The following is a 12,441-nucleotide window of genomic DNA, read 5'->3' as shown; positions in this document are numbered from 1 at the left end:
TGGCCTACAGTGCTGAACCCTAAATTGTTGCTCCCCTCACCCCCCAATCTTTTGTCTACACAGACTGCAAGCCATCTGAAGCAGGGAGCGTGTCTCAAGTTCCTGTCATGCTGCCAAGTGCTGTGAAATAATAATAATAATAAACTCTTGGAAGAGGAAGGTCTTAGGGTGTGAGATTTTTCATATTTTGAAAACAGACAATCCACAATGATGGTCCTTTCTCTTTGTACTTTATCAATTGGCAGAGGCCAGCACAAATGTTATCCAGATGCCCTTCAACATGAAACAAACATCTAGGAGAAGAAGCTCTGCTACTGCTGTGGACAGCTGGGGCATTAACTCCTTTAGACATCCCTAGAACTTGCCTTCTTCCCGCTCCCCCTTCCCCTCAACCCACGCCTCCCCCCAAAAAGAAAGTTACACACAATTATAAAGGAGGGAAAAGACCAAATAGGGGCCTGAAGCCAGAGACCAAATAGGGGCCTGAACCTCCGATGATATGGCACCATCAAGCCCTCTTATTCACTACCCCATATCCAATTGGTACACTATCCCTTGCGTTAATTATTTTAGGGCAGTCAATTTTACCCTGTCCCCTAATTTTTAACTGTGCTGAAATTTTTGGATTGACAAAATGTAAGTGCTAGGAACAAGACGTCTGGGAGAAGCTGGAGGTTTTGAAATGGTGGAAGAGGTGACTGGGCTTCTGGCACCAAGGAGACAGTTGAGACATGCTTCTCTTCTTTCCTGGTCCCTTTCGACCAAGGATGACTTAGAAGTGTAGGGGCAGAGGGGCTGGTTTCCTCATTCTCTACCTCCACAGCTTGACAGCTGCCCCACTGCAACCTGCTCCAATATCCACCCATCAAAAATAGGCATGCTTGCTTGATGTTTCTTCCAGGATGAAAGGATTGAAATAGCCAGTGTGGATATTTTAAGTTATCATTACAGTTCAGGGTGAATTCCCCACTGAGATGAATGTGACAGTTCACTTATCTAAGCTATTGTTTCAGACCATCTGTATTCTTAGGGGTTCTCTACATGGGGAAATTAATCCATATTACAATAGGATGTTATTTAAAGGGGAATAGTTTTTCATGATTAATTTTCTATGTGGATGATCTTATTCTGGAATAAGAAAGCCTTATCCCAAATTAGCTTAATCACCCTGGAAGTGCATTAAGAAAAACTGAAAGAAGGCATTCTTATTCCATACTAGGAATGTTCATACAGAAAGTTAATTGGGCAGAATTAATCAGGAATGACTTTCCATGTAGACAAACCCTTAGGTAGGCATTGCTGCATCGACTACACTCCATTCTTCAAAAATCATTGAATAATTTAAAAAATTAACATTTAGTTCCTGAAGCACAATTATGTAGGAGCTTTAAAATGTGCAATTATGGAACAATTAAATGGAGCCACAATCATTATACATGGAGCTTCAGTGTGAATGGTGCCAAACAGACTCTTAAACACAAAACATGGGATATTACCTTTCCCCAGGTCAAATGAGAACTTGTCTTTCCTGTCCAGGCTAGAGTCAAACTTTGTGCCATCCAGAAGCCATCCTGTATAATGGACAGTCACTTTATCACCTATCATGGGAGACTCTGTCCCAGTTCCTTCCGTCTTGATAACCTGAGAAAGAAATGCTCAATAAGTGATACTGAGCTGGATACAAAAAATACAGTTTGGATAACAAAGTCACATAACTCTGCCATGTGTGTAACACTAGGCAGGCCTAAACTATCCTAAGAGGTAACGCTTTGTTCTTTAGATTAGAAATTAGGGAAAACAGCTCTCAGCTTCCCTGTATCTATACAGATTTCCTTGACAATACCAACTGGGGAGATTACTACTATTACTGTGTTCTATTCACCCTAAAATACTACCTGGCTACAGTAAGCTATTCTTTCATTTGAACTATTTTGGGTTGGTAGGTGTACTTTTTGCTCTGAAAGACAAAGAACATTTTTGAAGCTTTGAATCTACAAATCAGGCACCCAAATATGTATTAGCCATCTAAATTTAGGAGCCTAACTATAGGCACCCAGGTTTGAAAATTGCATCCTTAAAAGATGCATTAACTGTCTGAAAGAAAGCAAGTGAAAATATCAGGTTTCCAATGGAGGTGGTTTTTGTTTGTTTTCTTTTTGTATTTTTTTTTTTTAACATGGTAACTGTAAATCCAACTACAGGATTTACCCAAAATGGGAAAGTTTAGGAGAGAGCGTTTTAGCCCAACACTGGGGGTTATTTTGGCAGGGAGAGAAAGGTGGTCATCACAATTTTTCCCTATTTCATGAATGAGTGAGATTAACTTCCTCTCAGCCCTACTGACAGGAAATCCCTGACACACTCCTGGAAATACTTTTATCACAACATTGACCAAACTACTGTTAAATATGTTAGCAAAGAGTTGCTTACATAATTGCTTCACAGCATAGTGCCTATTTAGAAAAGGGACACTCCATCAGCTAACTTTTCATTCCCCAGACTTTAAAGGGACGTCACCCAAAAGTTAGGAAGTGCCAAAAATAAGGTAATCCACAAAACCTTAATTCTGTTTCCTTATGCATATGCTTTATGGCTGTCTTAACCACAGAGGTAGAACTTTGTACTAAAGCGTACATGCAGTGAATGAGAAAGAATCCCTCTCTTTTTCTGTGCGAGGACATGTTCTAACATTAGATAGGGAGTTAGGACGCCTGGGTTCTATTCCCAAATCCAAGTGTTATCTAGTTGGGGACAGAGTTAAAGCTCTTAGGTTACAGAGTACTCATTCATCCGTGGACTCACAGCACTTTGTAAAGGTGGTGGTGGGGGGATATCTCCATTTTGCAGACAACATATCCAAATACACAGATTTGGCATATTCTTTCCAAGAAGCACTGCCACTTGGGCTCAATTCCCAGCTCGACAAGCAGTAACCTCCTTCAACCTCGCTGATCCTCAGTTACGCAATCGGTAACATGGGAAACATTACTTGCCTTCCTCCTAGGGTATGAGGCCTTACCCAGTAATAGGAACCAGAAAGGTCTGCAAGTGGAGGAGACAGAACTAGAACTAGTCCAGCACTTCAACTAGGCCAAAGGGTATTTGGGAAGAATGGAACACTCCATTTTGCTTGTGTTCCAGCTGTATCTGGAGAGCTACAGGAGGTTCAGAGGAGACAGGTGCATGTGCAGTGCAGCCTAGCAAAACCCAGAATGCCAACAGCTGTACAAACTCACCTGCACATGTGCTAATGAAGACTGTCCCTAGAGCTTATAAATCAGGACAGATTTTCATTGTAACAGTAGGAGACAGGACTATCTTCCACCCAAATTTTGACTTCCTTCTTCAAACTACTGGGAGACTACGACTGCCAGAAAACATCCCCCCCCCCCCCCAAAAAAAAAAAAAAAACTAAAAAAATGTACACTGCATGACCCTCCTACCAGCTTCATTCTTGAAAAGGACTGAACTGTAGCACCTAAGGTAGACCACAAGCATAGGAAGTTTCAGTCCAGAATGGTAGAGTTTGACAGACTTATCAGCAATTGAAACAGAGTGTTATAATAATGGAAAGCCACCAGTGCCAGCTATAAGAGGAAAATATCCCTTACTTGTATAGATTTATATAGGGAGAGAAACCCGAAGGCTAAATACAGCCCGTCAGCCACTACATGATGGCCAATAGCTGCCATCCCTCCTACCCAATCTGAGGGTTGCTTTCAAAAAATTGCTGGTGAACTAAGACAAACAACTTCATGACATCAGTCAAGAAAGACAGAAGTTCAAGCAACTGCTATGGTTGTAGGCCTCCATTTTTGGATTTAGATAAGTATATGTACATGGAAATAAAACAGCCTTTGGGTCTTGGAAAATTATCAAAGTAGCCCTTGGTGTCACCAATTGTATCTCTTAGATTTAGATTTCCCTCTCCCGCCCTTTAAAAAAAATCCAGATCTGAATTGTCAGAAGTGGCTATTGATGTTGGGGTGCCAATCTGAGACATCCCTGAAGTGGGGTCACTCTCAGAAAGTGCTGGGCACCCACTCGGAAGAGTCAGGTTCCTTTAAGATGTCTCATCTTGGGCACTCAAAAAAAATCAGTCATGCCTGACCTTGCACAACCTATGTATGGTTTACTTTTTGTGCTTCATTCAGTTTGGACAATAGCAAGTTTCAATACTGCAATACCTGACAGTGTTGTCAATTTCCTACCCTGTATGAAATGTTTACATTTTCCTTCCAGGAGAACCTTAATTTTTCCATTCATAGTATGACTGTAAACTTCTCCTTACGCTCTCATTTTTAGGTTAATTTATTGAAAAGCCCATGTGCTGGGCCCAAACTCCTAGGCCAGATGCTGCTTCCAGAAACACCAAGGTACAGACATTGGGTCTGATTATAATCTAACACTGCTGAGAAACAGGAACAATCGCACTGAAATCTAGGGAGCTATTACCAGTGACAAATTGCAGTATGAGAGATCAGAGTCAGGCTCGCTGATTTCAGTGGGGTTATGCCACACAAACTGCCAGTCTGCAGAATCTGGACAGGTCTCCAACACTGAGAAAATCCTACTGTTTCACCCCTCCCAATTCTGCTGCTCCTAAGTCAATACACAAAAGCCCCTTGACTAATTATTAGAGCCTCTTTAGCTACTACAGAATTATAGCATTAAGAACAGAGGCAGACCACAGTGCTCTTCATGCTAGTTCATGCAGCCAGCTAGCCCATGATCCCTACCAAAGTGTATCTGCATTTGGGCCAGTAGGGACTGACTCCCCTCACACCCTGGAGACACGGTCAGGAGTGACTTTATAGGAGTGCCTGGGCCTGGTGCTCCAACTCTATTACGCTGGTTTCACGCCAATGTAACTCCATGGACTTCTACTGATGTAAGAGAGCCTCTTATGTCTGTCTTTCTCTCTCTCTCTCTCTCTAAATAAAAGCCTCCTGAGAAACTGTTGGATGGACTTCATGTCTCCCTCACACCTTGTCATGGCATGGATGCCATGACTCTTCTGTTCACTGTCTTTCCATCTCTCCTTTTCGCTCAGTTTTTTCACCACTTCCTTCAGGTCCTGTTTCACTCCCTTCATTCACTGGAAAGCTTGGGGTGGGGACAAAAGGTACTGTTCTTGAGCCATGGCCTTGTGTTGTGGGAGCTCAGACCCAAAGGCTGGATCAGCAGGCTACTTCCCGAGTCCATAGCCTGTACCTGAGAGCTGCTCCTGTGGTCAACTGTATCTTGCACCATCCTTCACAGGAACAGAGAGGGAAAGTATGTGGCTTGCTGCTTTGCCCACGGCAGTGCAGTAAGTGGTGACGCAGCATCCCTCAGGTGCACTCCTCTGCTCAGCACCCCATACCCTCCTGGCAGGAGAACACTTTGACAATCTTGTTAAAGTCTAAGTCCTATTTTCCTACCCTTCCTTCTCTCCCCAACCCCACCCCCAGTGTAGAATTTTATGGTTTGTGAAATAACAGTCACCCAAATCCATCATATCTCAAAATCTTAACAGGCATCATGCACTGGGGGGTCAAAGGACACAGCAATCTGAACTGTGCAGCTAACTCTATGGAGTGGCTGCATTTTAGCCATCCCCATACACTCTATGTAAACTTCAAATAAACCATGCAAGTGTCTGCAGTTTCCATGACATGTGAATGAACCCCCCTCCCCCATTACAAAAACTGCGTACAGGCCCGACTCTGCCCTTGTTTCCATGAACAGAACACTTCTTGGAGGACAGACTTGATCCCCTAGGTCGTCCAGGATTTTGTTTTAAGAAAAGAAATCCATGTCAGCTCTGGTCTGGGAAAGCAGGCTAAAAGTCTACTGGTTTTCACTATAGATAGGCCAGGGGCTAAGAGAGTAATGCCCTTTTAGTGCAAATACACTTACGTTAACACATCTGGTTGCAGGACAGACCCAAGGAAATCCACCCAGCCCAAAAGGAGGGTGGACAGTCTTTCATTCCATATAGTCTTTACTGGTGCAGTGTCTGGGTGCCTTGACTGACCAGCATGCTCACATTTCAACAAGACTAACCATGATCACCAGAACAGACTTTTGAAAGGGATTCTGCAGTACAGCCCTACAGTGGGACTGGGATCCCGTGGGTCCCGCTGCCGTAATAGCAGGAACGGACAAAAAGTACTTTCTTGTGGGCAGCATTGGGTGGGGGTGGGAAACAGACTGCAGTAATTTGCAGGAAAACACTAAACCTCTAACCAGTTCACCATGTAAAAAAATACACCTGAATTCCATTTATATTACCCGACTGTTTTTTGGGTTGTTGTTTTTTTGTTAAGTAGCATGGGAGAATTGGTCTCTCCTGTGGGACTTGAGGAATCTAAGATTTTTGTGGGTGGGAGCGGGATAAAAACGCAAGAAACAATGGGAGAACAAGTGGAATTTAAAAAAAAAAAAAGTCCTGTACAGGGCTCTACTCTGCAGTCTGGGTGGAGAAAGTGGAGAAGCAATACCAAATAAAGAAAAAACAAAATAAATAAATAAGAAAGAAAAAAAGCTAGCTACACAGGGTTTGTAAATTCAGAGAGTAAGAAAAGTCAGACTTCTGCCATTCTGGGTAGAGTGATTGGAAGCACCACTGCAGTCAGCTTGGCAATAAGCCATGCCTCTTAAAGCAAGGGCACAGGGACTTGGCCCAGCTGAGGGCTGCATCTGCGGCTTGCCAACAGCCCACATCTAATCTGTACAAAATTGATATATAGCAGCCTCCCCTCTTTTTTTTTTTTTTAAAGCAGGGAGGTGGGGCCCCAGGTGACTACAGGTCCAAGCATGCGGTGTTCCATCTTTGTCTGGGGGGAGGCCATTCACATCAAGATAGAGCACCCCCTTCCGGGACCTTTAGGGTCAGATTCTCAACTGCAGTAAATCAGCAGACCGCCCCGCATTTCTGCGGAACCAGACCCATTACACCAGCTAAAGATGTAGCCTGCAGTCTCTCCAGGGGATGCATTCGGCTCCCACGGGCGTGTCTGGGCCCCTATCCCTTGTAACGTGCCACTCCAGCTGCCTCCCAGTCTCCAGGCAGGGCTGGTGCTGGACCCATTCGATGCACTCACGGTCTGTGCGCGGGGAGCAGAGGGGCCCCGCGCTCGCCCAGCGCCTGCAAGACGGAGCCCGCCGCTGCCCCTTACGCTGCGCCCCGGAGCCCGCCGGCTGCAGACACGCACGTGGCCGCGCGCTCGGGAGGGACCGCAGCGAGAGCGGGGGCTCCTAGGTAACCGCGGAGGCTGTACAAGCCCCCGGCAAGACGGGCGGGTAGCCTGGTGCCCGCCCGGCCTTTGGAGAAGCGGCGCGGGGGCAGCGTTCACACGGCCGCCGGGCCTCGAGCGCTGGAGCGGGGAGGGCGGGGGCCAGGCGCAGGCTGCTGCCAGGTGCGTCCCGCCCGGGCGGGCCCCGGCGCTGCACCTTCCCCCCCCCAGCCCGGCTCGGCCCGGCGGGGGGGCGCTCGCGTGCGTCCCCGCGCTGCTCCCCTCTCCCCCCCGGGCTCCGACCCCCCGCCGAGCCAGCCCCCGCCTTACCTTGAGCACCCCCCCGTCGCTCTTGGGGGTGATGTCCGCGCCCTCCACGGGAGCCCCCTCCGCCTTCATCTCCTCCGCAGTCATGGCGCGGCTCGCTCCGCAGCAGGGGCCGGCGCGCGGGGGTGGGCGCGGCGGGGAGCAGCGCTGGAGCGAGGCGCAGAGGCGCGGCAGCGACAGGAGGCGGGACTGAGAAGTTTCTAGAGGGACAGCAGGGTCTTCTACTGAAAGGCAGGGGAGCGCCGGGGGCCGGGTCTAAAGTCCGCGCGGCACAAGCGCACGAAAAACGACGGTTAACAGTCCTAGGGGCGGGGCGCCGCAAAGAGGGAGAAGAGCGGAGGCAGGTGTGTAGCAAGCAAAGCTTTGTGCCTGTGTGTGCACACTGCGTGAAGGATCCCGCAGCTGAAAGAGAGAGGCCTCCGTGTTGTTAAAAATCACAGCCTGCAGGGTGACACGGGATTTATGGCTTATTACAACATCTGTAACCCACTAACCACCCCCAACCCCCAGCTGCTTCCTCCCCTTTCTTTCCTCCCTGGACACATCTTAACAGGCCATCTCACCTTGAATGGTTTCAGAGGAGCAGCCGTGTTCGTCTGTATCCGCAAAAAGAAAAGGAGGACTTGTGGCACCTTACAGACTAACACATTTATTTTGTCCCTTGAAATGTGTTAAGCACTTGTGCTACACAATCTGTTCCACCTAGTGTTTAAGCAGTGACACTCTGAGTGCATTTCCCAGTCCTGAAGAAGAGCTCCGTGTAAGCATGAAAGTTGGTCTCTCTCACCAACAGAATTTAGTCCATTAAAATATATTACTTCACCCAGGTTGTCTCTCTTATGGCGGCCAGTCATTCCTGATTGCCATAGGTGTCCACTGGGCAGTTCTTGTAAATTTCACACTCATGCCTGTCTGTCTGCGCCCTGGACCAGTTAAGAGGCTTCTGCCTGAAAGTGAAAAGAATTACAAGTGATCTGGGGTAGCAGAAGCCAATTCAATTCTTCCAATCCTTTTTTCACCCTTTTTTCTTTGCAGGGAAGAGGAGGTGGTATCCTGGAATATTGCATTTAAAAATCGCTTTAACTATTATTCATCATATTTTACATGTATATATTACATAACACTTTCCATCCATACATCTCAAAGTACTTTAAAAAGGAGGAGCCGTATGATGATGTGTTACCACAACATTTTAAGTGTAGTAGAAAAGCCCTAAGTTTCTTCCAAATTTAGTTGTCTTAACTTTAAAATTATTTTCATGATTTGAGGATGTCAGTAACTCAGCCAGAGGTTACGGATCTATTACAGCAGTGGGTGGATGAGGTTCTGTGGCCTGCAATGTGCAGGAGGTCAGACGAGATGATCACAATGGTCCCTTCTAGCCTTAAAGTCTGTGGTCATTTTACAGATAGACAAACAGGCATAGAGAGGAGATGTAATGTGCCCAAGGTCACAGAGTGAGAAAATGGCACAACCAGGACTAGAACTCAGCTCCCTGACTTTCCTGTTTAGTGCTCTCTCTGAAAATGGTGACTTTAAAAACAAACAAAAACAAGAAATGCAAACACTCTCATAGCAACACTGACCCTCCCTCTTAAAAGGCCTGTTTGCTAGCCAGACTTCTGTTTTTGCAGGCACAATTTTTTAGCTATAGTGAATTGTGCCGACTGTTTTGTGACTGCCTTTTCCTGGCAATTCATTGCGGGGTAAAATGTTACCTGCAATTTATTGCAGTCTTGCCCCCACAAAAAGTAATGCTTTGTTTGAAAGTAAATATACACAATAGCTGCAATATGGCGTAGTTAACTTCCGATCTCATGCGCACTGGTGCAAATGAGGAGTAAGTAATTATACTGACCTCAGGGGAGTTACTTTGAATTTGCACTGATGTACAAGCGATCAGTATATGGGCCAATATTCTTGGGATACTTGATTTCATGGGATACTTGATTTCATGTTATCTTTTCATTCTTACCATTACATTAATGTAGGGTTTGTTTGCCTTTTCCTTGTCCGAACCAACAACTATACAATTTCTCCTGTCAGCTGCACATTTTGGGCCCCCACTGTTGCACACAGCATGAAGCTGCTGGCATGTTCCCGAGATTTCTTGCACTTTCTTTTCCCATTTCCGCTCACACTTTTCAGACGTCCCCTAAGTGTGTGGGGGCGTGGGGGGGGTTGGCGCTGCAGCACCCTAGCCGGTAGGCAGTGCCCTCTGCTGCCACTTCCTGGTGCCTGCAGGAGACGTGCAGAGAATGCTGCCCTGCCTCCCGCCAGGCCCATTGCCCTGGCGTGAAATCCCTGCATCCGGCTCCCCCCCCCACACCCCCACCCCGGCATCCCACTCCAGTGGCAGCACAGCGCCCTGACACCAGCTGCATCAGTCCCCTGGTCTCCTGGCGTGATTCGTTCTCAGGAGAGCTCTGCCTCGCAAGTGACACCTGCTGCAAATAACAGTCATTGTGACAAGATAACCCACCTCCAACCACACCGCCCTGCATCCCCCGGGGAATGCAAACAGAAACAGCTTTGTTTGGCACTTTTTCTTTTTTGCTTCTTCATCCTGTTTGGCTCACCCAGGGTGGATGGGTACCTCATGAAAGAGACTGACAGCCAGCTAGATTGCCTTACATTAGTGTTTCCACTGATCTCTTCTACGTTCTAAGCCAGGGGCAGGCAAACTTTTTGGCCTGAGGGCCACATCAGGTTTCCAAAATTGTATGGAGGGCCGGTTAGGGGAGGCTGTGTCTCCCCAAACAGCCAGGTGTGGGCCGGCCCCTGCCTCCTATCTGACCCCCCCCCCCCCCGCTTCTTTCCCCCGATGGGTCTCCTGGGACTCCTGCCCCTCCAAGTCCCCCCGTCCCCTGATGGCCCCCCCGGGACTCTTACCCCATCCACCACCTCCTGCTCCCTGTCCCCTGAGCACCCCTGGACCCCCCACCCCTGACTACCCCCTGCCGCCCCATCCAACTGCCCCCCATTCCTGACTTGCACCCTGGAACCCCTGCTCCATCCAACCACTCCTTCTCCCTGTCTCCTGAGTGCCCCCGGAACCCCTGCCCCTGACTGCTCCCTGCCGCCCCATCCAACCCCCCGTCTCCTTCCTGACTGCCCCCCCCGGGACTCCTGCCCCATCCAACCCCCCTGTTTCCTGCTGTCTGACCACCCCGACCCCTATCCACACCCCACCCCCTAACCACCACCCCGAACTCCCCTGCCCTCTATCCAACACCACCTGCCCCCTTACTGCACCGCCCAGAGCACCGGGTCAGGCTGTGGCTCTACAACTGCACTGCCTGGCCGCCCAGAGCATTGTGCCAGCAGGGGAGTGAGCTGACGCTGTGGGGGTGGGGGGACAGCAGGGGAGGGGCCGGGGGCTAGCCTCCCAGGCCAGGAGCTCAGGGGCCAGGCAGGAGGGTCCCGTGGGCCAGATGTGGCCCACAGGCCATAGGTTGCCCACCTCTGTTCTAAGCCCTAAAGGGAGGGGGAGGGAGAGGTAACCCTAGTGTAACCCCAGGGTGTCTTCTTCCTTAATATATGGGTGTAGCCTGCAAACCCAGCGTCTGTGAAAGAACATGCCTAGCCAAACAAACACACAGCTGTGATATTATTTGAGGGGGAATGAGTAAATGGAGTAAGGTTGTGGCTTCTGGGTGGTACCTAATCACTATTTTCTTTCTTCCTAGAATCTTTTCATTCTGTATTTCCCTGGTGATATACTCTGTCTTTCCTTCTTTCATTCACTGTGGTTTGACTGCATCTGGGAATTGCATTTCAGCAGGATGAATGTTTGTATTGAACTCTTAGACAAATGCTCCTTCAGTAAAGGACTTTCGCTGACACCACGTGATATTTGACTGCTCTCCTTTGACAGTTGCTAGGTTTGCCTTTGACTCACAATCTGGCTAGGCCCCTCAACCCTGCAATGATCTCTGGTTGGGGGACTACTGCACCCACATGGCACCTGTTGCAACAGCAGGGCCTTAAGCAGTAGTACTCTTACATCTAGAAGGGAATGGATGTATTGTGGGAAGAGCATGATCCCAGTAGTTTTCTCCTGTCCCCCCCCATTCCCAGCTCTAGAAACTTTGTTTTTATAAATCATAAAATTGTCCTCCCCACAAACTTTTAAATTTTTAAATATAAAATTGCACATTATTCAACATGTGAATAATGTGCAATTTCATATTTAAAGTATTTGTAATGTTCCAAAAATGACCCTATATATGATCCCATATATTTCTATGTCACTACTTATATCAATCATTCATATAAGTGATAATGTCACATGAAACACACGATGGGACTGGTTTCGCCTTTTGCAAGAAGCAACACTTCCCCAACTGCCCCCACCTTTTCTGCCCTCTCTGCTGTTCCAGGGATTCTCCTCTGCCTGGGACCTACCAGCTGGTCGTGCAAGAGAAGTCCTGGAGCAGAGTGGGTTGTGCATGAGCAGTGTGCATTAGGGGAGTGCTGCCAAGGCTCAGCTGCAGCAGGGATGACTTAGGCTCCACTCCTCCCCTAGTCACATTGTGCTGCTGCTGTGTCTGGAGCAGCCCTCAAAATTGCAGGAATGGAGAAGCCTCTCATGTTATCCTGAGAGCTCCTCCTGCAGGCTCCAAAAGCCAGTGACTTGCAATTAATTCACAAGAGCTGGCACTACTGAATTTGTGTGTGCTCAGAAAGGGCAATTCCACTGTTACCAAAAACTGATACTGCAAAAGAACGTAAGGGTGGTCTAAACTTTAGACTGTAAACTGTAACCTGGGGGAGAGAACATTAGGGGCTCAGGCTACAGGCAGAAATGGCACCAATTTAACTCACTTGGTTTGACATGCTAGAAGTGAGAATTTAGGAAAGGTAGAAATGAAGAAGTAAGGAGAGGAGCTTG

At 47.8% G+C, this 12,441-nt stretch overlaps 2 protein-coding genes across 2 annotated transcripts in view; one reads left to right on the top strand and one right to left on the bottom strand.

Moving 5' to 3' along the window:
- FKBP4 (FKBP prolyl isomerase 4) overlaps positions 1-7,890 on the bottom strand; it is a 28,348-nt gene extending 20,458 nt beyond the window's left edge. The window contains exons 1-2 of the mRNA XM_037913175.2: positions 7,551-7,890; positions 1,497-1,641 (exon numbers count right to left, since the gene is read on the bottom strand). Coding sequence (XP_037769103.1) covers positions 1,497-1,641; positions 7,551-7,634 — 229 coding nt within the window. The 5' untranslated portion in view covers positions 7,635-7,890. The remainder of the gene's footprint in view (positions 1-1,496; positions 1,642-7,550) is intronic.
- Positions 7,891-9,793: 1,903 nt separating this feature from the next.
- LOC102945933 (TRPM8 channel-associated factor 2) overlaps positions 9,794-12,441 on the top strand; it is a 31,254-nt gene continuing 28,606 nt past the window's right edge. Inside the window, exon 1 of the mRNA XM_043525558.1 lies at positions 9,794-10,020. The gene's annotated coding sequence lies outside the window, so the exon portion shown is untranslated. The remainder of the gene's footprint in view (positions 10,021-12,441) is intronic.

This window comes from Chelonia mydas, chromosome 1 (assembly GCF_015237465.2).
Source record: "Chelonia mydas isolate rCheMyd1 chromosome 1, rCheMyd1.pri.v2, whole genome shotgun sequence".
NCBI classification, from domain to species: domain Eukaryota; kingdom Metazoa; phylum Chordata; order Testudines; family Cheloniidae; genus Chelonia; species Chelonia mydas.
This window is presented reverse-complemented; position numbering and strand designations above follow the sequence as displayed.